We start from the raw sequence: 26,123 nt of genomic DNA, 5'->3' as shown, positions 1-26,123 counted from the left end.
AGGTGATTATTTCAGTTCCAGGTACCTCAAGGTAGTGCTTGTTATACACATTTAAAAGAAATGCCTAAACAACGAAGCAATTTCAGAGAATGACTTACCCTCCCTTAATGTAGTCAAGGAATGAAACTTCTGTTTCTACCAAGAAAGAGAGTAAAGTTACCTGAAACAGAAAAAGACAAAATTACCTTCTAGTTGTTTGTAACCCCAAATAGACTCTTCTCTATTAGGGAGAAAATCATATTTCTTTGCATTTTGAAAATCACTAAAGATGTTATTTTTTATTAACATCTGCTAGGACTGATTGTTCTTACATTTAAAATTATCTGAAGGAAAGGGACCAAAAAAAATTAACCAATGTCTTTCCATGACCAGTTTACTTCCTTTGAAGAACAGCATGAAAATTATCTACAAGGACATTGTGTTATTTCCCATTGTAGATAAAAGGAAAGATGAAAGGGAGTTAAAACCAAAAAACCAAAGTCAGTGAGCAAAGCTTCAAGAGGAAATGTGTGTTTTCAGTCATGTTTCTGTAACAAGCCCATCTAATATTTTAATTGTCTTGCTTTATAGAGATCTTTAAAAGAAAACAGAAAAAACTTAGATTTTGCTTCTCCCCAAAAAAACTTAACCTGAAGTAAAAACTCTGCAGTACATTTTTTCTTAAAGTATTGACTTTTTTACAATTGTTTGATATTTCCATCTTTCTACCCTTCTGCACTGATTTAGTACGTCATTCCCACAGAGTTGTCAATTATAATGACAACTTTTTTGAATGAGCACATACACATACCATGAAATGAGTCTTACTTATCAAGTACAGCCTGTAAAAAGTAAAGTATTTCTTACTTCCACTCATATTTTTTATGTCTCCCTGATTCACTCTACTCTGATTCCACTGAATGAAGGGTTCATAATACAACCTTCAGCCTCCCTCAGAGGCCTTGCAGCCCCTAGAAGAATCTATAAGAAGCCAAGTCACTATCTTGTATCAGGTATTCACTACAATCAGTCCCCTGGGAAGTTGATTTTTCTATTATGTTCCTTCATATTAAAACACTAAGTGGAACAGCTCAGATTTTCAATTGCTTCCAGTAGGATTAAAGATGACATAGATATATGTGTATTCATTTATTTTAATCTTTAAAAAATAACATAAAATTTGACTTACTGTTCCAGAATTAGTGTATTTTTTCTTTTTTCCTTTCTTTTTGGGATTCACCACCTTAAAAAGCAGACAAAACAATTGAAATGTGTTAGGGTTTATACTGACTTTTCAAACATTTGTAGTTCAACTTGTGGCCTTCACTTCTTAGGCATGTATTCATTAGCAAATGCTTTCAGCCTGACTTTGGACAGTCATTCAGCCAAAACTTCTCTGCACAGGTTAATAGTGACTATCTTTAAAAAAAAGTTTTATCTGTAATATTCTTCTCACCTGTACATATTGATTACCCTTAACTATGGTCACCTTCTTGATATGATAGAGACCTTTAACATCTAGTCCTAACTGATGAGTGCTTTATAGAAAAATGATGGGTTGTTAAAGTATATTCAAGTGACATAACTTTAAAAATTAGATTAAATACATGAACACAGCAAATCATCCAATGTGTGAATATTTAAAGGATCTATTGACCTAACTATTGCTTTATAATGATAGTAATTTCCACCAGTTACCAATGCTACATAGTAATTGGTAAATGTCTGGATTGTGGACATAAGATTGGCCTTTTGACTATTTGTTCACTGAGTTAATTCGATTGCACTTCTATATTTCATAAAACATTAGGGGATATTGGGAATATTAAGATGAGTAAGAAGACCTGCCAATCTAATAGGATAAATATAATACATAATTGCCTGAAGAGAGACTTCTTCAGATCATCTCAATCCGAAATATGGGGAAAGCATTTGACAGGGAAAGAAGATAAAATAATTTGTGAACAAGTATTAATTGAACCATAATTTATTACTTTAACTAGGGCTTCCATTGAAAAAAAAAATCAATAAATACACCATTCTAGAAAGAAGAAAAAACAACTGATCCAAGTTGGCCGGGGTAGAGAGCCCACACAACCAGGTCAGAAGTGAATCTGAAAACATAAGCTGAGGCCATGTTAAGATCCTTAATCCTGGGCCAGGGAGTTTGGGTGTTACTTAGTTGATGTTTAACAGGAGAATGATACAATAGGTCTACAGCAGCAGTCCCCAACCTTTTTGGCACCAGGGACTGGCTTCATGGAAGACAGTATTGAATATTTGGACAGGGCTGAGGAGGATGGTTTTGGGATGAAACTGCTACCTCAGATCGTCAGGCAGTAGATTCTCATAAGGAGCATACAGGAGGTAGAGCTCAGGCCCTAATGCTCCCTTGCTTGCAGCTCACTTTCTGCTGTGTGGCCCAGTCCCTACAAGTCCACAGGCCTGTACTAGTCTGTGTTCTGAGGGATGGGAACCCCTTGTCTACAGGATAGAGTTGTAAGGGGAGAAAATGGAGGCAACAGTTAGGGTCCTATTTTAAATAGTCTATGCAAGAAGTAATGAAGCATTAAATACGGCAGCCCCATTGAAAATTGCTTGCAGAGAAAAATTAAGACACCAGAATAACGTACATTTGGCAGGTTAAAGTAGAAAATCTAAAGAAGAAATGGTCATCCATCCCATGTATTACTTACTGTATATTTCAGAAAGCCCTAAATAAACACATTCTATAGGAAAACATGCATCAGTAAGGATGGTGGGTATCACCAGTAAGATCACACATTTTTCAGATAGTTCAGTGGTTAAGTTTGGAAAAGGTTGTTTGGAGGAAAAAGGTAATGTTTGATCTTGAGGTTTGAAGAATTACTCAATTCTTCCAGATAATTTGAGGAACACACAGCTCTCAACAATATATAGGAAACCAGTGAATAAAATTCATTCAATCAAAAGTTTGAAAATAAAGAGTTCAGTGATACACTTTTTTTGAAAAACTGTATTTCAGCATTTTTCTACCTAAAAATCATTCACCTAGCATTATGTCTTTGGTTTAGAAGAGGTTTTCCTAAATTTTAGGAGCCACTTTATAATTTCATAAGTATCTTTCAGTTCTTATTAGTCTTTTGCCTGTCAGCACATTATAATGTACTATTGTCACAGAAAAATTTTCTCAGATTATTTGGTTTTAAATTACATAATTAAATTTAATTACATAATTTTTTTGTTTAATCATGCAGGATTATTTCAATCACCAATAATACATCTGATATAACAATAATAAAGTTATGTAATATATAAATAAAGTAGCATTTGTCACTTCTAAACTGAATTATGGACTATTAAACTAACTTTAGAATGATGGAATAAAGTGCTCTGAAAAATTGTGTGTCCATAAAGACAATGAGAACATTAGCAAACATTGCCAAAATCAAATTTTTTCATGAATCTGGAAGTTAACAAAGGCTTGCAACAATCAATGATCACTCATTCAAGAAAAAGAGTAAATCTCACTATGTCATTTTAATTTTCTTTACTCTAGTCCTACTTTTCTCAGCTCTGTAATAGCACTGAAAACAGTCAGCTTAGCAACTACAGTAGCTGTGTAAACCAACAGTCTAAAAGCCACTGGAGGGGACAGAATGGGTATGAACTTCTTCAAAAAGTATCTGAGGTAATGAATGTGAAAATTACCCTGATCTGATCATTACACAATGTATATATATATTGAAACACCATACTGTACACCATTAATATTTACAATTATCATGTGTCAATTAAAAACATAACTTAGAAGAATGTGTTTTTATAGAGAACTGTCATTAACTGACCTATATGGAAGCTTTCTGGAAAAGCTCCATTCATAGGGCTTGGGCTTGTCATTAATTGACTTAAAGCCTGCTCAGAAGGAGAACCCCTATCTCCAGGACTTTTGTGAAAAGCAGTCAGCGGCAGGTTTTTAACAGCATACCTGCTGGAGGTGATGATTTAATGTGGGCCAAGTAAGAGTCTAACTCAAAAAACAAAAAGGAAGATCTAGGGAATGGGATGTTTATAGAGGGCTATTAAAAGCTCTGGGTTATTGCTGGAAATCTGGAAGGCCACAGCCTTTGAAGTGCTATACACCTGCCCAGGAAAGATCTACAGAATTCTCATCTCCATCCAACCTCAAGTCTCTACTCCAACAAGTGAAAGCTAAGTCAGGATTTGACATTGTTGGAGCACATAAGGAGTGCCCAAATGTACACAAATCTCTATCAAATCATCTGCTGATCACAAATCTAACCAAGCAAACACTTAAGTAACCCACACAACAGAAAGTAATGATTTTGTAGAATTTGTCCTTGAAAAATCACTAAACAAAGAGCAAAAAACGAAGACCTTGGAGAAGGTGGAGAATCTAATTTCCAATATAATCCATTATATTACTTAAAGTTTCCAGCATTCGACAACAACAAAAATATTTTCAAAGAAACAGGAAAGTATGGACCACACTTTTCTATACATAGAGAAAAGTAGTTGACAGAAATTGTTCCTGGGGACTTGCAGACATGCAAACAAAGTTTTTAAATCAGCCATTACAGATATATTGAAAGAAGGAAATCATGTCTAAACGATTAAGTATGAAACAATTCCTTACCAAATGAAAAATATAAAAAAATGGATCAAAATTATACAAAAAGGAACCAAACAGAAATTCTCAACTGGAAAAGTACAACTGCAATGAAAAATTCACCAGGAGGGTTCAACAGAATATTTGAGCTGGCAGGAGAAATAAGCGGTAATTTTGAAGATTTGTCAATTGAGATTTTCCTGCTTGAAAACAAAACAAAAAAAGGAAAAAAAAAAAAAACAGAGACTAAAAGAGCCATGGGACACCATTAAGCAGAAGAACACAAGGAGAATGGTAGTACCAAAAAGAGAGAGGAGAAAGAGAAAGTGGCAGAAATAATTATTTGAAGGACTAATGGCTGGAAATTTTTTCAGTTGCCTTGATAAACCTGAACCCCTTGCACAAGTACAGGTAATGAAGTTTACAATGTATTGGACCAGACTGTCCACTGAAACCCTAAAATTACTTGTACATAATTCATAATGGTCTCCTACATTTTCTTCAGACTGATCTCTTCTTTTGAAAATACGTATGTATAATAAGAAGACATTTATATTTGAAGTCATGGTCTTACAGGTATTTAGGGAGAAATAAACATTAAGCTTCCTTGTCATCTCATCAGATGTGGCACCAGTCTTGTCATTTAGCAAGCTTTATTGGACAAGGGAGTTGGAGACGGACTGAAACCAATGATGAGAAAATGGCATAAAAGCTAGAGAAAGTAAAAGTGGTTAATCTCTGGAGTATTATTTGTTGATCAGCAGAACTAGTGTGCACGTGCTGTTTTTCCTCAGCCTTGACACTAGGCAGACAAAATAGGTATGTATCTAATTACAACATGTCTTACATGACTTATTTCCTGTTTAGAGCCATAAAAATCTTTACATGAAAGACCCAGATAGATTGGTGCATTACTTTATCTTTGTCTCTGACTGAGAAATTTTACTGAACTGAGTTTGGCCCCTCTGTAATAATTTCATAGTGCAGTAAGTATACCACAATATAGAGCACATATCAATCTACACAAAACATATTTTATACAAAACATATTTTATATCTGTCTCTCCCATAAGACACTGAAATTTGTATTCATCTCTGTATCCCCAGGGCCTAACACAAAACATGAAATATAGAAACTACTTACTAAAATTTCTTATGAATGAATAAATGATGATGGAATAAAGTAATAGAAGGAGATTTCTTCACTCTCTACTTAATAGAGGCCGATTTTAACATCAACCTGGCAGAGAAGTATTACCATTCTTGATGAAACACTGAGATATTTTCTTTCAGTACCCACATATATTAAAATTATAGGAAATGTACAGATACCATACCTCAAGGAATAACAGTGCTAGAACATAGTATATGCTCAACAAATATCTGGTGAGTAACTGGCACAGTGGTTTTAGGCAGAAATAACTATAATGTGTCTGCTTTAACAACTTGGATTTATTTAATGACTGCATTTCCCTCAGTCTCCACCTCAACAGTAGTGAAGGTACTTAGATATATATGCAGACCACAGCTCATTTTATAATGACACATTGACACAATTAAAATGCCTAGTTTTCTTCTTTATTAAGAAGGGGTGGAAGAGGAAGTTGGTAGAAAGTCAAAACATAAAGGCTGAAGCTTAAGAAATAATAAACTCATATCCATATTTTTAAAGTAAAATGCTTTATACACAAGAATTAAAAACCAAAGACATTTAAATGTGACTTGAAGAAGTAATATCACTGAATCTAAAAATGCTCAACAACTTCAAAGATTCTGACACACACTGGCACTTAGTTAACCCTTGGCAATTACATTTTGAGGAATCCCTACTTTTGAAGCACAGATTTATTTATTCTAGAAAAAAACAACTGTAAAATAAAATGCCTCTTACCTCATATACGTTGAATTGTGATTGACCTCTAGAAAGTTCCCTATAGCTTGTTGTAAATTCCCCAATGAAATCATGACTAAAATTAAAGGAAAAAAGTTTTTAGAAAGGTTTAGTAATTATAAAAAATACTTGATATTATTATGAATATAACAATAACATAAGATATTTAAAAGGACTAATACATAATTACATTGTTCATTAATCTAAAATTATGTATACTGGACAATTATATTTTATTAATATTCAAATATTTATTCCACCAGTATTAACATTTCAAACACGTATACTAGTTTTAACAACTGATATCTCAAAACAGTTAAATCACCTGTTATTCAAACAATTAATTAGGATGAAAGTTAGAAACTATATTAATAAATTGATTATTGTCCATATCAATGGATATCTATTTTTAAAATATAATATTTAAAAAATCTTCAAAGTTTCCTATGGCCAGAGTGTATTAGGATGCTATTTTTAAAAAGCATAACACATTAACATGGATATTAGTCACTAAACTTTCTTTTCTATATTAATAGTTAATAAATATTTTATCAATCCCAACATGTTAATTCAGATTTCTTCACCTTAAAGTGATCATCACTACCTTCTCAGGTGCATTCTTGGTTTAGGTGAGGAGGGGTAAGGATTGAGTAAACATGTATTAGTTCTCACTAAAAAGCTTTTATCAACTAAGATTGACCTGTGCAACTACAAAAAACATGCTAAGCATTCGGCAGTTCAGAGCAGACTCTTGCTCTACTCCTTTGAGTTAATTTAATGGCCAATGCTAAGTTGAACATGTACTGCTGAGAAATAAGTGCAAACTACTGGTATTCAGTGCAACAGTGAAATGTACTATGTTAGAAAAAGATACAGACTGTAGGAGCTAAAGCAGTATAACAAAGATAAGAGATGTCACAGTAGCCATTTATATAATAGAATTTAAGTTCTGCCAATTTGTTTGGCAAATGCAAGCTATTCCACACCATAAAAATAATGTTCCCTCAAATCCCATCAGATTTAATATTTAGCCATGAATCGCTTAAAATCCATGAAACTTTCATGGACCTGGCAATCAGTAACAAGTAATACACAAGTTGTGTTTAACCAATAAAAATATCGATTGTTAAAGACAGGATATGGTGGGGTAAAAAAGCTAGCTGTCATTGATTTTAGTAGAGTTTTTATGGTAAAAAGAAATGTTTTTAAAGAACTTCTTTGAGATAAAACTCACTTAAGTATACAGTCCTCTATTCTCCCTAGAATCCCTACTATATATTAATATCTCATGGTATTTTATGTGAAACATTACTCTTTATATCTGTATCACCTTGACCTCTTCTAGATTTAAATTTCAGAAGCAGATTAGTATGAATACGTGAAAAGCAGAGAATTGTAGGCGGTGACATATTCCTATTTATGAACCCAGACTTTTAGAACTTGCTTTCAAGTTACCCAGAAAAAAAAATTCACAAAACAGCCCTTTAGTGTTACATAGTAATTTTGTAGTAGTACAATTCGTATAAAATCTGGTAATACTGGTTTAATCAGAACAAATAAAATAATTATCTTTGACCTTCAAAAGTTTAAGCTTATAGTCATGATTTATTTCACTGCAATTTTAAAATTCTCTGAGTTACGAAGGTTTTGTTTAGAATTCATCCTCCCCCATTCTTATGTAAGTTTCAGGTATCTTAATAACCATTGAGATAAAAGGTTCTGTTAGAGCACTTCAAACACAACCTTTCGATATCGATGGGTATAGAGGAGCCTTATATAAACAGGGCTCACCACAGCAGTGGTAGGAACCTAATATACAGGCCTTAAAAATGCCCGAATCACTTAAGCCCTTATGATCATTTTCTAACTGTGCCAAACTTACCCATGCTTGGTTCATTATTTCAATCCAATGTTCAACTCTTAATTGTTAACACTTAAATTCCTGCCACACTATGCTTATCAAAAACATTGCAGAAAGAAGTGATAATTCCCTGGTCTCAAGTAAATCGTTTCTCATCCATCTGGATAAAGTCAGTCTGACAGAATAACAAACCTAGACCCAATTGCAATGGTCAAGTTTACCAAACTACACATTGATATGCCTGTGTTGAAGTTATTGGGAAACTTTAAAAGTAGCAGTTCTCTGATATTTGGTTCTCTTTTGTTCTAGTTAAATTTGTAAGTCTCTACAGATTTGAGTAATGAACAATGGGTATAGGACAATCTCTTTGGTATCAGGACTAGGAATCTTGTGTGCTGCCCACATAAGCTTTCTGTTCTGAAAGGACCCTGTTTATCATGAAAGGGAGAGAGCTTTCTCCTCTGCATTAGTGGTTGGAGAGCTTACAGCTAAAGTCTCTAGCAAGACATGTCTTTGTGACATGCTGTCCCCTGCAGACTTTTCACATTTCTCCCCCTATATTATCCTTTGGTTTCAATGTCCCCAGCCAGTTTAGTTTACTCTCATAGCACAAGCATCTCTATAAGTTTTCTTGGATCCTTTTCAGAAGAAGATAGGTCATAAATAAATACAACAACGAATAAAATGTTAGTCCTGCTTTCTAAATCTTGTTCAAGATGATTATTTTGAATAAAACACTGAATTTACATGTCATGTAAATGCAATGCTATCTATGTATCGTAGAGGAGAACGTATGATCATATATTGCATTTCAGCCTCCAACACATTTCTGTAAGACTAAGAAAATATATTGTTGTATCCATTCAGCATCTAGAGAAGTAGATGATCCAGAAGTGAGGATTTGCCAAAAGTCATAAACATAAGGCAATATATGGAGATAACAATAAAATAGCCAGCCCTAGATATAAGATGTTTTGTCTCAAGAATATATCTGAAGAATCTGGGTTGATAAGTGGATAGATTCTCAGGCCAATTTTGTTACAGATCTCTTTTAATACATGGATATTTTTATAATTTTCAACCTTTATAACCTGTCTGACTTCAAACACTGTATGTTAAATCACAGGTAAGTACTCTGAAGAGAATATTAAAGGTATTTTTCACTGATTTTTATTATCTTTTACCCTATCATTAACTATTCCTAGATTTTGCTAAGATTAAAAAAATACAGTGTACACTGATATTTTATCTGTTCATGATGCTCAATACTATAATATTGAAACAACTGTCACTATCTTGAGAAACATGATGAAAAATACTTTGATAATAAATCACAAGCAATAATTTCCTTGTGATTCAATAACACTGTTTTGCTATTTCCTGTTAATTTAATTCTAACTAAAATAGTTACTCTATGTAATAAGTCCCAAGCTCTCTGACTGCATTTACAAAATAAAGTTTACTCCAGTGCCATTTATCTGGCTTTTGTCTGTTTACATCTTGATTTTTTCCCCTACCTTTTATTACATATATGTGTTATTTAAAGTCTGAGGGAATGAATTCAAGAGACATTTTCAGCAAATTGATTGCTACTATAGCTGGTAATTTGGCTTTAAAAGTCCTTAAGTGATTAAACTGTTGAATAAAATCTATTTATTATGATCATTTCTATGCTTCATTAATAGTGGGAAAATGGTCTAATGCATAGTCACATTTACACCTGAAACCTGTGGGACAGTCTATAAACTTATCCATTCTCCCCTACTTGTAGTGTATTACTCCCCTATATCACTTATCTTTTACTCTACAGCTCAGCTACGATCTCCTCCAAGAAGGCTTTTCTGCTTCATTCCCTTCTGTTTTGCTCTCAAAAACATAAAACAAGCAAATAACCGGTATCTCTCATCACACTTCCTATATTGTGTTAAACCCATCTATTCATGTATTGCCTTTCTTCACCTATGTTTTGAAAGCAAGAAAGGTGATAACTTCATCTCAGGATTCCCAGCATCCCCCTCCATACCCCGCTACACAATTGACACAGCTGAATGTTGCAAACATACTTAGGGCAATAGCACAGTCATGCTGTGATCTTACCTTGCCAGTGATATGAAAAACGTTGCCTCACATCAACTATATTCAGCCAAAAAGAATGGCACAGGTGCCAATCATAATAAACATATTAACCTTCTCTATCAGCTTAAAACAACTCTGGAAGTAATGCAGACAACTATGATTTTCCATGAAAATGCCCCCACATAATTACAACAAAGCTATATAAAAAAGAGAATATTGTCTTTTTTTGGCACATCTGAATATTTTCCTGAAGGCCGCCTGTCAATAGATAATGCTTATTTTCCTACATTTATCTTGTTTTGCATATAATGTGGACCATTGGCAAATACAAGCCTAACCCATCTCATCTGTTTCGCTACCACCATGTTGTCTTGAGTCAATCAGTCAACCTCGGGCTCCGTAAGCCTTTACCTCAAAATTGGAGGTAATGGCTACTTCCTATTTCAAACATCAACCCAGAGAATTCATTTGATTCTTTCTATGAAACGCATCTAATTTATCAAAAATACACTTCTAGAATACAATCTAATTATGAAGATATAATTCCAGACATTGATACATCTTGTCAATAAACAAGCTACAATCAAAATAATTTGTAAAGAAGTGATAGGCGTCCGAATGGATGTGTATTGTATCAAAATATTTTGGAGTCACATACACATGTGGCTTATATCACTCCCATGCAGGTATGTTTAACTCACAAGGACACATCTCTCTTTTGGAGTATACCACAGTGTGACATGTTTCAGGTATGTATTAAAGGATATCTCGGACTCAAGATGGCGCTATGAGAACAACCCAGGATTGGAGCTCGCATTGGATCCACAAACGGTGAGTCAGAGCTGCATTTCCAGACTGATCGTTGTTGCCCACAGAACGGGGAAACTCCCAAGTATAAAAAAGACACGGGACACCAGGCAGTAGGTCTTCCTGGCGAAGCCGGCAGCCGGGGTGGCGGCGGCCGGCCATACCCAGCAATCCCCACAGGGCGCGCTTGTCCGGGTGCCCTGTTGAACCGGCAACCTGAGACTTGAGAGGGCTGGACTTGAGACTGAACGAGACTTAGACAGTAGGCCAGCCCAGGGGATTGCAGGAACAGATCATTTGGGATACACAGTGGGACGAACAAAACCGCGATTTCAAACTATCCCGAGCAGACGGTCCAAGACGCTCTGTGGGGGAGGGGCGTCCACCACTACCGAGGAAACCCGCCCCAACTGAGATACACGCCCACGGCTGACGCAGCCAGCCGTTGCCGAGGCAACCTGTCCCTACTGAGATACACGCCCACTGCTGACGCAGCCTGCCCTTGCTGAGGCAACACGCTACAACAAAGAGACTCCGCCGCAGGGCGTGGCGGAGAGCACAGCAGAGCCTGCAGGAACAGGGCGAATCACACAACAGCAGGGCGGAGCCTCGGCAGCCAAACAGTGGCTAGTTAGCCTTCTAGCTGGGCAGGACACCTCATCGAACATCCAAAAATAAAGCCCAAACCCCTCAACACAGAGCATTTGAGAAAAAAAAAAAAAGGGTTTTTTAATGAGCTCTGTTGCAGCAGAATCAAACATAGCAGCCTAACAGCCCTGAATGAACAACAGAGCTCACAGCTCAGCAATTAAGCCCATATAAAGTACAAACTGTCTCCTCAAGCAGCTACCTGACCCCTCTATATCCAAAAGACTGACATTAGGCAGGCATCATCCTGGGACAAAGATAGCCGAAAAAGAAACTGGTAGCATCCCTTGCTGGTGCACCCCAGACAAGCAGGGTCTGGAGCGGACCTCAGCAGTCGTACAGTGAAGGGGCTAGACTGGTAGAAGGAAAACCAAGCAACAGAAATACTTCATCATCAACATTCTGGGTGTCCACTCAGAGACCCAATCGAAAAGTCAGCAACTACGCAGACGACCAGCGGACAAATCCACAAAGATGGGAAGAAACCAGCGCAAAAAGGAGGAAAACACCCGAAACCATAACACCTCGCCTCCTAGAAAGGACCAAATCTCCTCACCAGCAAGGGAACAAAGCTGGACGGAGAATGACTGTGACGAAATGACGGAATTAGACTTCAGAAGATGGAAAATGAGAAACTTTTGTGAGCTAAAAGATCATGTATTAAATCAATGCAAAGAAACTAAGAACCTTGAAAATAGATTTGAAAAAAGATTCGAGGAAATGATAACAAGAATGAATAACTTAGAGAGGAATATGAATGAATTAAAGGAGCTGAAAAACACAATACGAGAACTTCGCGAAGCAAACACAAGTTTCAATAGCCGAATTGACCAAGCAGAGGAAAGAATATCTGAAGTCGAAGACCAACTCAATGAAATAAAACGAGAAACCAAGATCAGAGAAAAAAGCGCAAAAAGGAATGAACAAAGTCTCCAAGAAATGTGGGACTATGTGAAAAGACCTAACCTACGTTTGATAGGTGTACCAGAAGGGGACGAAGAGAATGAATCCCAGCTGGAAAATACTCTTCAGGACATCATCCAGGAAAATTTCCCCCACCTAGCAAGACAGGCCAACACTCAATTGCAGGAAATACAGAGAACACCACAAAGATATTCCGCAAGAAGAGCAACCGCAAGGCACATAATCATCAGATTCAACAGGGCTGAAATAAAGGAGAGAATACTAAGGGCAGCCAGAGAGAAAGGTCGGGTCACCCACAAAGGGAAGCCCATCAGACTCACAGCAGATCTCTCAGCAGAAACACTACAAGCCAGAAGAGAGTGGGGGCCAATATTCAACATTCTTAAAGAAAAGATCTTTCAACCCAGAATTTCATATCCACCCAAACTGAGCTTCAGAAGTGAAGGAAAAATAAAATCCTTTGCGAACAAGCAAGTACTCAGAGATTTTGTCACCACCAGGCCTGCTTTACAAGAGCTCCTGAAAGAGGCACTACACATAGAAAGGATCAACCAGTACCAGCCATTCCAAAATCACACTGAATGCTAAAGAGCTTCAACATAATGAAGAATCTACAAGAACTAACAGGCAAAACAGCCACATAGCATCAAAATGGCAGTATCAAATTCACACATAACAATATTAACCCTAAATGTAAATGGACTAAATGCACAATCAAAAGACACAGACTGGCAAATTGGATAAAAATCCAAAACCCATCAGTGTGCTGTATCCAGGAAACCCATCTCACATGCAAGGATACACAAAGGCTCAAAATAAAGGGATGGAGGAAGATTTACCAAGCTAATGGAAAGCAAAAAAAAGCAGGAGTTGCAATTCTCATCTCTGATAAAATAGACTTTAAAGCAACAAAGATCAAAAGAGACAAAGAAGGCCATGACATAATGGTAAAAGGATCAATACAACAAGAAGAGCTAACGATCCTAAACATATATGGACCCAATGCAGGAGCACCCAGATACATAAGGCAAGTTCTTAATGACTTACAAAAGGACTTAGACTCCCACACAATAATAGTGGGAGACTTTAACACTCCACTGTCAATACTAGACAGATCAACCAGACAGAAAATCAACAAGGATATCCAGGGCTTGAACTCAGACCTGGAGCAAGCAAACCTGATAGACATTTACAGAACTCTCCACCCCAAATCCACAGAATACACATTCTTCTCAGCACCACATCACACCTACTCTAAAATTGACCACATAATTGGAAGTAAAGCACTGCTCAACAAATGCAAAACAACTGAAATCATAACAAACAGCCTCTCAGACCATAGTGCAATCAAGTTAGAACTCAGAATTCAGAAACCGACCCAGAACCGCACAGCTTCATGGAAACTGAACAACTGGCTCTTGAATGCTGACTGGGTAAACAACGAAATGAAGGCAGAAATAAAGAAGTTCTTCGAAACCAATGAGAATGAAGACACAACGTGCCAGAACCTCTGGGACACATTTAAAGCAGTCTCTAGAGGAAAGTATATAGCAATAAGTGCCCATATGAGGAGAATGGAGAGATCCAAAATTGACACCCTATCGTCAAAATTGAAAGAGCTAGAGGAGCAAGATCAAAAAGCTCAAAACCCAACAGAAGACAAGAAATAACTAAGATCAGAGCTGAGCTGAAGGAGATTGAGACACGAAAAACCCTTCAAAAAATCAATAAATCCAAGAGCTGGTTTTTTGAAAAGATAAACAAAATAGACAGACCACTAGCCAGATTGATTAAAAAGAAAAGAGAGAACAACCAAATAGATGCAATAAAAAATGATAAAGGGGAAGTCACCACAGATTCCACAGAAATTCAAAACCATCATCAGAGAATATTACAAACAACTCTATGCACATAAACTAGTAAACCTGGAAGAAATGGATAAATTCCTGGACTCCTGTGTCCTCCCAAGCCTAAACCAGGAGGAAGCTGAAACTATGAATAGACCAATAACAAGGTCTGAAGTTGAGGCAGCAATTAACAGCCTACCACACAAAAAAAGCCCAGGTCAAGACGGGTTCACAGCCGAATTCTACCAGACACACAAGGAGGAGCTGGTACCATTCCTTCTAAAACTATTTCAAACAATCCAAAAAGAGGGAATCCTTCCCAAATCATTTTATGAGACCAACATCATCCTGATACCAAAATCCGGCAGAGACCCAACGAGAAAAGAAAACTTCAGGCCAATATCCATGATAAACATAGATGCAAAAATCTTCAATAAAATATTGGCAAGCCGATTGCAACAGCAAATCAAAAAACTTATTCATCATGATCAAGTAGGATTCATCCCAGTGATGCAAGGCTGGTTCAACATACGCAAGTCTATCAACGTAATTCACCACATAAACAGAACCAAAACATTTTATGTTCATGGTTAGGAAGAATTAATATCGTGAAAATGGCTATACTGCCCAAAGTAATTTACAGAATCAACGCTATCCCCATCAAGCTACAATTGACTTTCTTCACAGAACTGGAAAAATCCACCATGAACTTCATATGGAACCAAAAGAGAGCCCGCATAGCCAAGTCAATTCTAAGCAAAAAGAACACAGCGGGGGGCATCACACTACCGGATTTCAAACTATACTACAAGGCTACAGTAATCAAAACAGCATGGTACTGGTACCAAAACAGAGATATAGACCAATGGAACAAAACAGAGGCACCGGAGGCAACACAACATACATACAACTATATAATCTTTGATAAACCTGACAAAAACAAGCAATGGGGCAAGGATTCCATGTTTAACAAATGGTGTTGGGAAAACTGGCTAGCCATGTGCAGAAAGCAGAAACTGGACCCCTTCCTGACACCTTACACTAAAATTAACTCTAGATGGATTAAAGACTTAAACATAAGACCTGGCACGATAAAAACCCTAGAAGGAAATCTAGGCAAAACTATCCAGGACATAGGAGTAGGCAAGGACTTCATGAACAAAACACCAAAAGCATTGGCAACAAAAGACAAAATAGACAAATGGGACCTAATGAAACTCCACAGCTTCTGCACGGCAAAAGAAACAGTCACTAGAGTGGATCGGCAACCAACAGAATGGGAAAAAATTTTCGCAGTCGACCCATCTGACAAAGGGCTGATATCCAGAATTTACAAAGAACTCAAACAGATTTACAGGAAGAAAACAAACAAGCCCATTCAAAAGTGGGCAAAGGACATGAACAGATACTTTATGAAAGAAGACATATATGAGGCCAACAATCATATGAAAAAATTCTCATCGTCACTGGTCATCAGAGAGATGCAAATCAAAACCACATTGAGATACCATCTCACACCAGTTAGAATGGCGATCATTAAAAAATCTGGAGACAACAGATGCTGGAGAGGATGTGGAGAAAAAGGAACACTTTTACACTGTTGGTGGGAGTGTAAATTAGTTCAACCATTGTGGAAGACAGTGTGGCGATTCCTCAAGGCCTTAGAAATAGAAATTCCATTTGACCCAGCAATCCCATTACTGGGTATATATCCAAAAGACTATAAATCGTTCTACTATAAGGACACATGTACACGAATGTTCATTGCAGCACTGTTTACAATAGCAAAGACCTGGAATCAACCCAAATGCCCATTGATAATAGACTGGATTGGAAAAATGTGGCACATATACACCATGCAATATTATGCAGCAATCAGAAATGATGAGTTTGTGTCGTTTGTAGGGACATGGATGAATCTGGAGAACATCATCCTCAGCAAACTGACACAAGAACAGAAAATGAAACACTGCATATTCTCACTCATAGGTGGGTGATGAAAAATGAGAACACATGGACATAGAAAGGGGAGTACTAAACACTGGGGTCTATTGGGGGGAAAAGGGGAGGGCCAGTGGGAGGGGGAGGTGGGGAGGGATAGCCTGGGGAGAAATGCCAAATGTGGGTGAAGGGGAGAAGGAAAGCAAAGCACACTGCCATGTGTGTACCTACGCAACTGTCTTGCATGCTCTGCTCATGTACCCCAAAACCTATAATCTAATAAAAAATTTAAAAAAAATAAATAAATAAAGGATATCTCAAATGAGGATTTATAAACAAATTGTATATGAAAGACAATTTATCTAATTTGGATGCTGAAGGGATTTTGGAACAAAAATTGGCATGATGGTTCTTATGGGAACAACACCCTCGGTTTTTGTCCCTCATTTGTACTATAGCGCAGTGATTTCCCATGTTTTCCTGTCTTGCAAATCTGTTCAAGTCCTGGAATGCACATCAAGATTTTTCAAAATAGCGAGTTTGAAAATGGAGCACTCACCAAAATGAAAGACCTTTTTGAATGAAATGTAGTTATGGAGACCTTAATTAAATGTATGGGTCTCAGTCATTTTTAATTTTAAACCTGTATTTGTGGTCAGAGAGCAGCAGAGTGTTTTAGAGGTGACCTAAACCAAGACTTTAATTCCATGATTACAAGTAAAATGCACCATGAGACTTGTGCTTTCCTACTATCACCACAAAAAGCCATCTTCATAGGTCCAGATAACAATTCAATAGCTCTCCCTAATTTTGCTAACTTTCTTTGCTTTTGTTCTAGGCAGTGTTGGACAAACTTTTCAGCATCTAAGAATGATTTCTTTACATGACAACATTAACAGCTTTCACTGATACTTAAAGTAGTTAAAACATCAACAAGATTAAGCCTTTTTATCCTTTTAACTTCTTCAAATCCTGATAATTTAGCTTATTACAAAGGTAATAAATATGACCTTTCAGCATTCCTAGATTATGAGCTGATCCATGTCTAAATCTGCAGAACTAGCATGATTTTTAATTAATTGCCCCAGTAAACACAAATTATAAGCATATTTTGACCAAAATAATTTTTTCTTCATAAAGTCGTGATTCATGTTTTTACTGTTAACAGTATAAATTATTATATATAAGATATATACCAATATTTTCAATGTAGAAGTGATCATTTATATCCAGCTTTGTTGACATTTTAAATCATTTTAAGAGGTTTACATTTTCTTTTTCTTTGTTTGTTTTAAATGAGATGGAGTCTCCCTCTGTCACCAGGCTGGAGTGCAATGGGGCAATATTGGCTCACTGCACCCTCCACCTCCTGGGTTCAAGTGATTCTCCTGCCTCAGCCTCCCAAGTAGCTGGGACTACAGGCATATGCTACCACACCCATCTAATTTTTGCATTTTTAGTAGAGATGGGGTTTCACCATGTTGGCCAGGATGGTTTGAACTCCTGACCTCGTGATCCACCCGCCTCGGCCTCCCAAAGTGCTGGGATTACAGGTGTGAGCCACCGCACCCAGCCGAGGTTTACATTACAATAGTACTCTGGGTCTCCAAGAAAGAAATAGGTGAAATCACTCTCAGAAATTAAAAGTACATCAGAAGAACTAGGCTAATTTTATCAGTCTTATCCACACCTGCTCATTAATCCATTTCTAATACAGATAGAATTTTTAAATGATATAAATATCTTTTTATTCATATATAATAAGTTCTATGCCCTGATGTGTATGTATGTGTGTGTAAAATAATATTACATTTCTATAATCCTAAATTTTAGTATGTTTAAATTTCATCTATTATGATTATTGAATATTCTATTAATTTGATGTTTATCTCTTTCTTATATCCACACAAAGATACACAAAGACTAGAACAAACTGTATTTTCTAAGATGAAGATATTTTTATTGTGGTTTACATTGGTATAGTAAGTGTATATGCCATAGTTAAGTATATGTTATTGATAGTGATTTATCACATTCAAGCCAAAATTTTATGCCTACTTAGTTATGCCAAATTATTTTTAAAAAACAGGATATAGACATATTTTAAAGTATATTTATAATTTTAGTTCATTTAAATTGCATGTGTATCTATTAGGCATAATTTAAATTTTAACTTGACATAAGGTATAACTTTTAAAATATAAATATCTTTAATTCTGTTTTTATTGCTTCTAACAAGCTGAATGCACCAGCAAATTGTCAAACAAAAGCTCCCCATTCAATTTAAAATTTGCCTATACAAATAGAAAGCATATGATAGTTAAGATAAAAAAAATTTTAATAGGAAATAACTTTTATCTAGCAATAATTTCACAAATTAATACATTAAAAAGTAGAATGGAGTTTTTTTATCCAGTTATGACCTTGGATACTTATCTAGAATTACATAAATTAGAAACTTTACTGTGATCATGACTGAGGTTAAAATCTTGTCCAGTTTCATGGTTTTTAAATTTTTATGTCCTTCTTGTCACATACTTTTTCTCTGTATATGATTAAATTCAGTTTTTAGCTTGAATGGTAATCTCTAGAAAAGGAAGTCTGCATGACTCAGTATCGTGTTTCAGAAGTTTAAATCATAAGCCAGTAAGTTATATATTTTTTTCACAGTAATGGGAATTAATAACAGTAATAACAATAATTACCATTATTATAAGCAAAACAAAAAATAGCAGATTATAAAATGACAACAAATTCAATGCTGAACAAAGACTGAGGTTAAAAAAAACTGTGCTACTAAATCTGTATTCTTGTATCTTTTTCTTTTTATGTCATTGGTCTATAGCTAAATAATTGCAATTTAAGGTAATCACTTACTTTTTCACATACTAATAACAGATACCTTTACTCAGGAACAAATATACACATATACTTCATTCATATGTAGGCAAAACAAATTAAATTTGTAGTTTGAAAAATTTTACTTTATGTAGCACAGCAATTCAATAAATTTTACTTTATGTAGCATATACTTTTAAAGCCTACTCATTTACATACTGGAATCATTCTGGGCCAGTGCTAAATATAGATTAGTACTTTTTATTTTAACTTTTTTCACTTGAATTTGCCTGAGTTAAGTAAAGTTCAACATAATCATCTCCCTAGATTTGATATTATATTGCTAGCTTTGTTTTTTCTCTGTCAGTCATCACTGCCACCATGTCACTGAAAGATAGTAATTTCATTTCACTTTCTCTCAATTTTTACAGAGATTAAGCCATAGGGAGTCCATAACTTTTTGAACTAAGGTTCATATTTTGATAAGAAAGCACAAAGAAAAAAAAATCTGCCAGGAATAGTACATACTCATTCTCTCTCTCTCCTGTATATACGTATATAACACAAAACCCCCAGCCTGAAGTAGCAAATGTTGGTAAGTTGTACTCTATAGTCCACTGCTACCCAAGGGTAGGGTCTTTTCAATGGCAAACAGTCCCTTCTTTGCCTCTAGCGTATCCTCTGCACTCTGTATTTCGGGACACCACTTCCCACAGTCGTGCCAGAGTTGCCAGCAGGCCTCATAAGTGTTCTAGCTCACTTGCCATTCTTGCTTGTGGAGCTGGTTACCAGTTTTCATGCTTTCTCTGGCCACTGGTCTCCATACTGTTCATTATCTTCCTGACAGACTGAGGGACTCCAAAAAACGGATCAACTGCAAAGGCTAAGTCACAAAGAGGAGGAGACTGAAGTAAATTTGCTATTGAAATTCTTTCAAACCTATGGGGGGAAATGTATTTTGGAGTCATGTATTTTGGAGAAATGTATTTTGACATCCTTTGGTCATGTCAGGGTTTTAGATTTAATAGACTTGCAAACCCCAAAAACATATGTCTACCCAGTATAAAGTTATATAAATTGTTCCTATTGTCATTTTCAATCAATCAATATGTGGAAATAATTTAGATAATTCAAGTCCCAAAATCACTCATCCCAGCTCCACCACATTGCCTAGAATATTTGCCTCACTCAAATAAGTAATTCACAAATTTTAATTTTATTTTGTGCTGTACAGACAAGGGATAGTTAGTAAAAAAATGTACATTATAAAATTTTAAAAGACCATCCCACCATATTGGTGAAATTTTGTATTTAGAGCTGACAGTGTACTGTAGTCTGTGACATAGATTTTATTTGGCAAATCAGGCCTTTCAGATTTGAAAGAATTTTCAGCCAGTGGGGGATTGTGTACTTATTTTAATACTAACTTAAAAGTAATAACTACTTATTACCATTCAGCACTTATAAAGCTGTCTTTAGATTCTTACATTATTACTCTTTTCACCTCTCAAAATTAAAATTTATTTTATTTTATTTTTTATTTTTGAGACAGGGTCTTGCTCTGTTGCCCAGACTGGAATGTTTGGCATGATCTTGGCTCACTGCAGCCTCCAACTCTCCAGTTCAAGGGATCCTCCCACTTCAGCCTCCCAAGTAGCTAGGTCCACAAGTGCATAGCACCATACCCAGATAATTTTTTGTCTTTTTTTTAGAGATGGGGCTTTGCCATGTCAGCCAGGCTGGTCTTGAACTCCTGGGCTCAAGAGATTGCCCACCTTGGCTTCCCAAAGTGCCTGGACTACAGGTGTTCCTGTCCCATGCCAAGCCTAAAATTACTTTCTTAAACTATTTATGGTGAAACAAATGTCTCAGATTTTGTGAGAGGCTTTAATAATTCCTTATATTTTTTTTTATGAAAATGCTTTTAACAATACAAATGTTCTCAAAACATTAATATATAAAAATACTACAGGTTCACCTCATAAAAAACTTTTTTGTTAGAAGTTTGCATATGTTATATACTTTTTTAACCAAATGAGGCTCCAGGAAACTATGAAGTAAAATTTCAGAATTAATGAGTTCCCCAGAGACATTAAATCTAAGGATTAAAGAAGTTGAGTGAACTGCTGCTTGGATGGTATAATATCCGTATGTGGAAACTCTTCCTTTTAAGTATGCATAGTAGGTAACTTGTTCCTAAAATACATTATAACAACCTTTAAATGTTCTATTAAAATGAAAGAAATATCCTTGCAGTCCTGCAAAAATAATGCCTGGCTGTCTGTTCTACCTTTGGGTTCTACTGACTTTGAGTTACTTAGTAGCCTTTCTAATAATTTTTTCACCCCCTTAAAACCATAAAATACATTTTCCTATTCACTTTTTAAAAGCTGATATAATTTATTAGGAAATAACAAAATTTTGTTTTGGTTTCTTTGAAGAAAAGTATCTTAGAAAATAATGCAGCCCTGATATTAATATATGCTAAAATTAATTTTAGAGATTAAAATTTACATTTTAATACATGTATTCCGATGGCTTGATTTATTTAGTCTCTACTATAATATATTGAGAACTAGTTTGTGCTCTGAAGTAGATATAATGAGATAAGGTAGACTCTACAATATTGTAGATTCTTTCTGTATATGTCATATTCTTTACCTTTAGGAAACATAACACTAGGGAAATGATTAGATAATAATGACTTCAAAGAGGCATTGTCAATGTGTGAAGACTTAAATATAAGGATATTTTTCTATAGATCTAAACATAAATCCCACTATGAATTCATTTAAAAACATAAACCATAGGAAGAATGCCATATCAGAAATATCTTCTCGTTTGCTATGTTTATTTTGTTCTATGTACAACGCAATGTAAAAGCAAAAATTGTAAGTTAACAAGTTTGCATCTCCATCCTAGAGTTGTAATCATAGTGTAATACAAGCAAAATCAGCAATATAAGTAGCACGATCCATAAACATTTTTTATGTTTATAATATTTTATTCCATGTATGCATCAATATAGAAATTTAGAATATTTGGCCTCTGAAGGAAAAGGTTGTCTAAATAATTCTAAAACACTTTTTAGCATAGCATATACAATACTAATTAATATATTTAATTTGTATTTAACTAATACACAATTTAACTGAAAATCTAAAACCTCACTTTGATATTCTTAAAGGACACTGTATCATAAATATCAATCATAGAATTATGATACTGAAAAAAATGCAAACTCTTCATGACCTTACTTGTTAGTCAGAAAGCATTTGCTATTTCCTCTTCCCGAATTTTAATGCCAAATAATGTTATTATCACCATTAAAAATGAACATGAAATAGATTTAGTAAGTAGAAGGAAATGGGTTAGTCTCTTAAATTTCTTTGATGATGTCAAAGTCTGTAAAATGCCAAAGATTTGATGTGGTGTTTGCTTTATATTAATATGTTCTAATTTTCAGTAGCATAAATCTTAATGTAGACTATATTATCTAGTTAAAATGATAATGCAAAAATGATTAAAAATATTTTGAAAGATCTTATGCCATGAAAAAAGTATGGCTTCCCTTTGTAATGATGTGAGATAATTGAGGCAATTACTTAGATCATGGAATTTTATATTTCCATGATCTATTTTAAATAAAACTATTTGAAGACTTTATTTTCCTTCTCTCATATGTTGACACAAATTAAAAATTATGAGTATCTAAAACTATGTGCACCTGCAGGCTGGAACTAAGAATACCATAGTTGAACTCCAGAGACTAAATTTTAAAAGAAAATACAAAATTCTTGATTTAGGGTGAAAACCAAACTTCAGGCCATGAAGTAATATTTAGGGTACATTAGGAGATATATAAAGTATTGCCAGTATACTGGAGAAGCATGTGTCAGTCATCCAGTCAAAAAAAAAAATTAAAAATAAGTAAAAGCAGCACCGAAATATATCTGAGTATTTATTAAAGCTAATTTTTTTTTGGCAGTGACAATATACTACAGGTCTTTATTTCTGCCAGATAAACAACCATAAATTTTCCATTCCAGGCAATGATTTGACTATAAGATGAATAAATAGCTAAACATATTTTTGTTTAAATTATCTCAGATTGTATCTATAATAGCATCAAACGCTAAAGGTTAAGAATCTGTGCTTTCAAGAAAAGATTCTGGACTTCTGAATATAAGAAGAAATATCCAATTTTCAGATAAAGGGAATCAGAGTAAAAACATAGGGAGGTCTTAGAAACATCTGTGTCTTAGAAAGCATGAACTAAATCTTACATAAGAAGGCACAATAGATTCAGGCTGGTGTAATCTGAAATATTTTCATTCCTCTGGCATGAAGTAATCACAGATTTCAGTATTGTCTGGATTGTAACTATCTGCTAGGTTTATATTTGGGAGTCTCTTCATCAAAATTAAAGAAAAGCTAACATTAGAATTTAAAATTCACCCATTCAATATCTAAGTCCATTATATCAACCCCTCTATCCCCCCAAACTGACAAGTTAGCAACTCCTTATTCTCCTATTCCCACCAATAATACTATACATGCTTCTTTGTCAACTACATTTAGAATCTGAGAATCGGGGTTTACATTGGTCTTCAATGAAAATAATGTAGCTGTTATACTATCCAACTTCATGTGATATGGAGAAATGAAAACTCAGAAATGTGAAATCTGAAGGCTCCACATTCTGAAGCCGTCACCTAAGTAAACTTGGGCAAGAAACTTAACCTCAATCCATTTATCCACAAAAGCACAAAGACCATAGGTTATGCAGGCCTATTAAGATTTTTGCAAGGTTCAAATGGAAAAATATGTAAAAAAGTACTTTGTAAACTGAAAAGCTCTACGCATATTCAAAGTGTAGTTTAGATGGCATTCCTAAAAATGGTTTTATTATTTTTCTTACCTTTGCTACCAACGAAATACAGGTTTTCATTACTCTCTTACTGACCTCCATAACTTCCAACTAGTCCTTGCACTTTTGTATCTGTCTGATTCCAGTTCATCCTACAGATATTTTCCCACATCTTTGGTCATGCTAAAATATACCTGACTCAGAGTCAAAAAGTTTCTCAAAGATTTCAAAATTTCAATGGGATTCAATCCATAATCCCCAATCTGTCTGCATTTCTATGTCTTTCTATGTCTGCATTTCTCATTAATTCCTTCTAATTCATTATAACCTACTCAGAACCACATGGCCAGAGCAGACCTCTTCACTCACAATATCCCTCCTTTTTTGATTCCTACACTCCTTTCAGATAAATCACATCATACTTTATCATGAACACCTCTGGGATACTTCAACACAGATGTGAACTATCCTTTCCTAAATTCCAGCATCACATTATGTCTCTTTCAGGAAACATCCATGCTCTGCCTGGTATTTTGTTCCTGGAATTTTATTGCACACTTTGCAGGAACATAACCTTCTTCAATTCATAGGCTGGATAGCAATTATTTTTAAATTCCCCTGCAGTAACTAGTATAGTGACCGATACTTAATAGATGTTCAGAAAACATTTGTTAAAACGTAACAGTTTAACCAAGTGAGGTTATTAAGTTTGTATGTTTGAGACAGAGTCTTCCTCTGTCTCCCAGGCTGGAGTGCAGTGGTGTGATCACAGCTCACTGCAGCCTGGACTCCGTGGGCTCAAGCGATCCTCCTACCTCAGCCTATCAAGTAGCCAGGACCACAGGGGTACATCACCATGGTGGGCTAATTAGACAAAATTATTTGTAGAGATAAGGTCTCATTATGTTACCCAGGCTGGTCTCAAACTCCTGGGATCAAGCAATTCTGCCTCAACCTCCCAAAGTGCTGGGATTACCTGCGTGAGCCACAGAACCCCATAGATTTTTTATTATGCTATTCGAGAGTGAATTTCTAGCAATGGCTCTTAATCCAAATCTGAGTCAGATGGACCTGGAGAGTTTTTTTTTTTTGTTTTTTTTTTTTTTCAAATACTCACAGACCACATCCTGAACATCCTGAAGCAGCATCTGGAGAAGTGATATTTCAATAAGAGCTCTCCAGGTGATTCTCATGCATACCTCCAGTTGAAACCACTAATTAAAGAGGCACACAATATATATTTCTGGCAACCAGTAAGACAATTTCAATATATTTTGCTCTTGATTACAAAAAGAGGTCAAAATATTCTATTTCACAGGATGGAGATGACAGCGTCATCACAGAGATATTCAAAATACTCTTCAATACAAACGAAGGTTAAAAAAAAAAACCTTTTGAACACAGATCAAAAATATTTTAGGATGTATATGGTTATTTTACCTGAAGTCACGAATATGCTTATCAATGAAGTATTTTATGCAGTAATTAGGTGGTCAAAAGGATAACCATGAATGGGGGAAAGAGTCAGGCTTTCACTTTTTTCCTTTGGAAACCTAAGTATGTTTCTCATGCATGTTATAATACAAATAACTATATTTTTCCAGACTAATTTTTTCTGAAGTTACAAATTATAAGGTAGACACTGTAAGATGATAGCAAAATTGACAATAACAGACAATGCTAAGGTGCTTCAGAGTTGAATGACTAAATATCATTTTGACACAAGTGTTGGTTTCTCAACATGATAGTGAGAACTTTGCTTTCTTTCTTTAAGAGACTGTTTTCGCTGAAATCATCTTCATAAGAAATCATTCATAAATGTTTTGATTAAA

General features: G+C 35.3%; 1 protein-coding gene across 4 annotated transcripts in view; it reads right to left on the bottom strand.

The window, feature by feature from the left end:
• Positions 1-26,123, bottom strand: part of CPNE8 (copine 8) — a 261,517-nt gene that overhangs the window by 72,228 nt on the left and 163,166 nt on the right. For all 4 annotated transcript variants that reach the window (XM_002752370.6, XM_054238177.2, XM_035255835.3 and 1 more), the window contains 3 exons: positions 6,480-6,555; positions 1,169-1,222; positions 99-160 (listed from right to left, as the gene is read on the bottom strand). In XM_002752370.6, coding sequence (XP_002752416.1) covers positions 99-160; positions 1,169-1,222; positions 6,480-6,555 — 192 coding nt within the window. The remainder of the gene's footprint in view (positions 1-98; positions 161-1,168; positions 1,223-6,479; positions 6,556-26,123) is intronic.

The sequence above is a fragment of the Callithrix jacchus genome, chromosome 9 (genome assembly GCF_049354715.1).
Source record: "Callithrix jacchus isolate 240 chromosome 9, calJac240_pri, whole genome shotgun sequence".
In the NCBI taxonomy this organism is placed as follows: Eukaryota; Metazoa; Chordata; class Mammalia; order Primates; family Cebidae; genus Callithrix; species Callithrix jacchus.
This window is presented reverse-complemented; position numbering and strand designations above follow the sequence as displayed.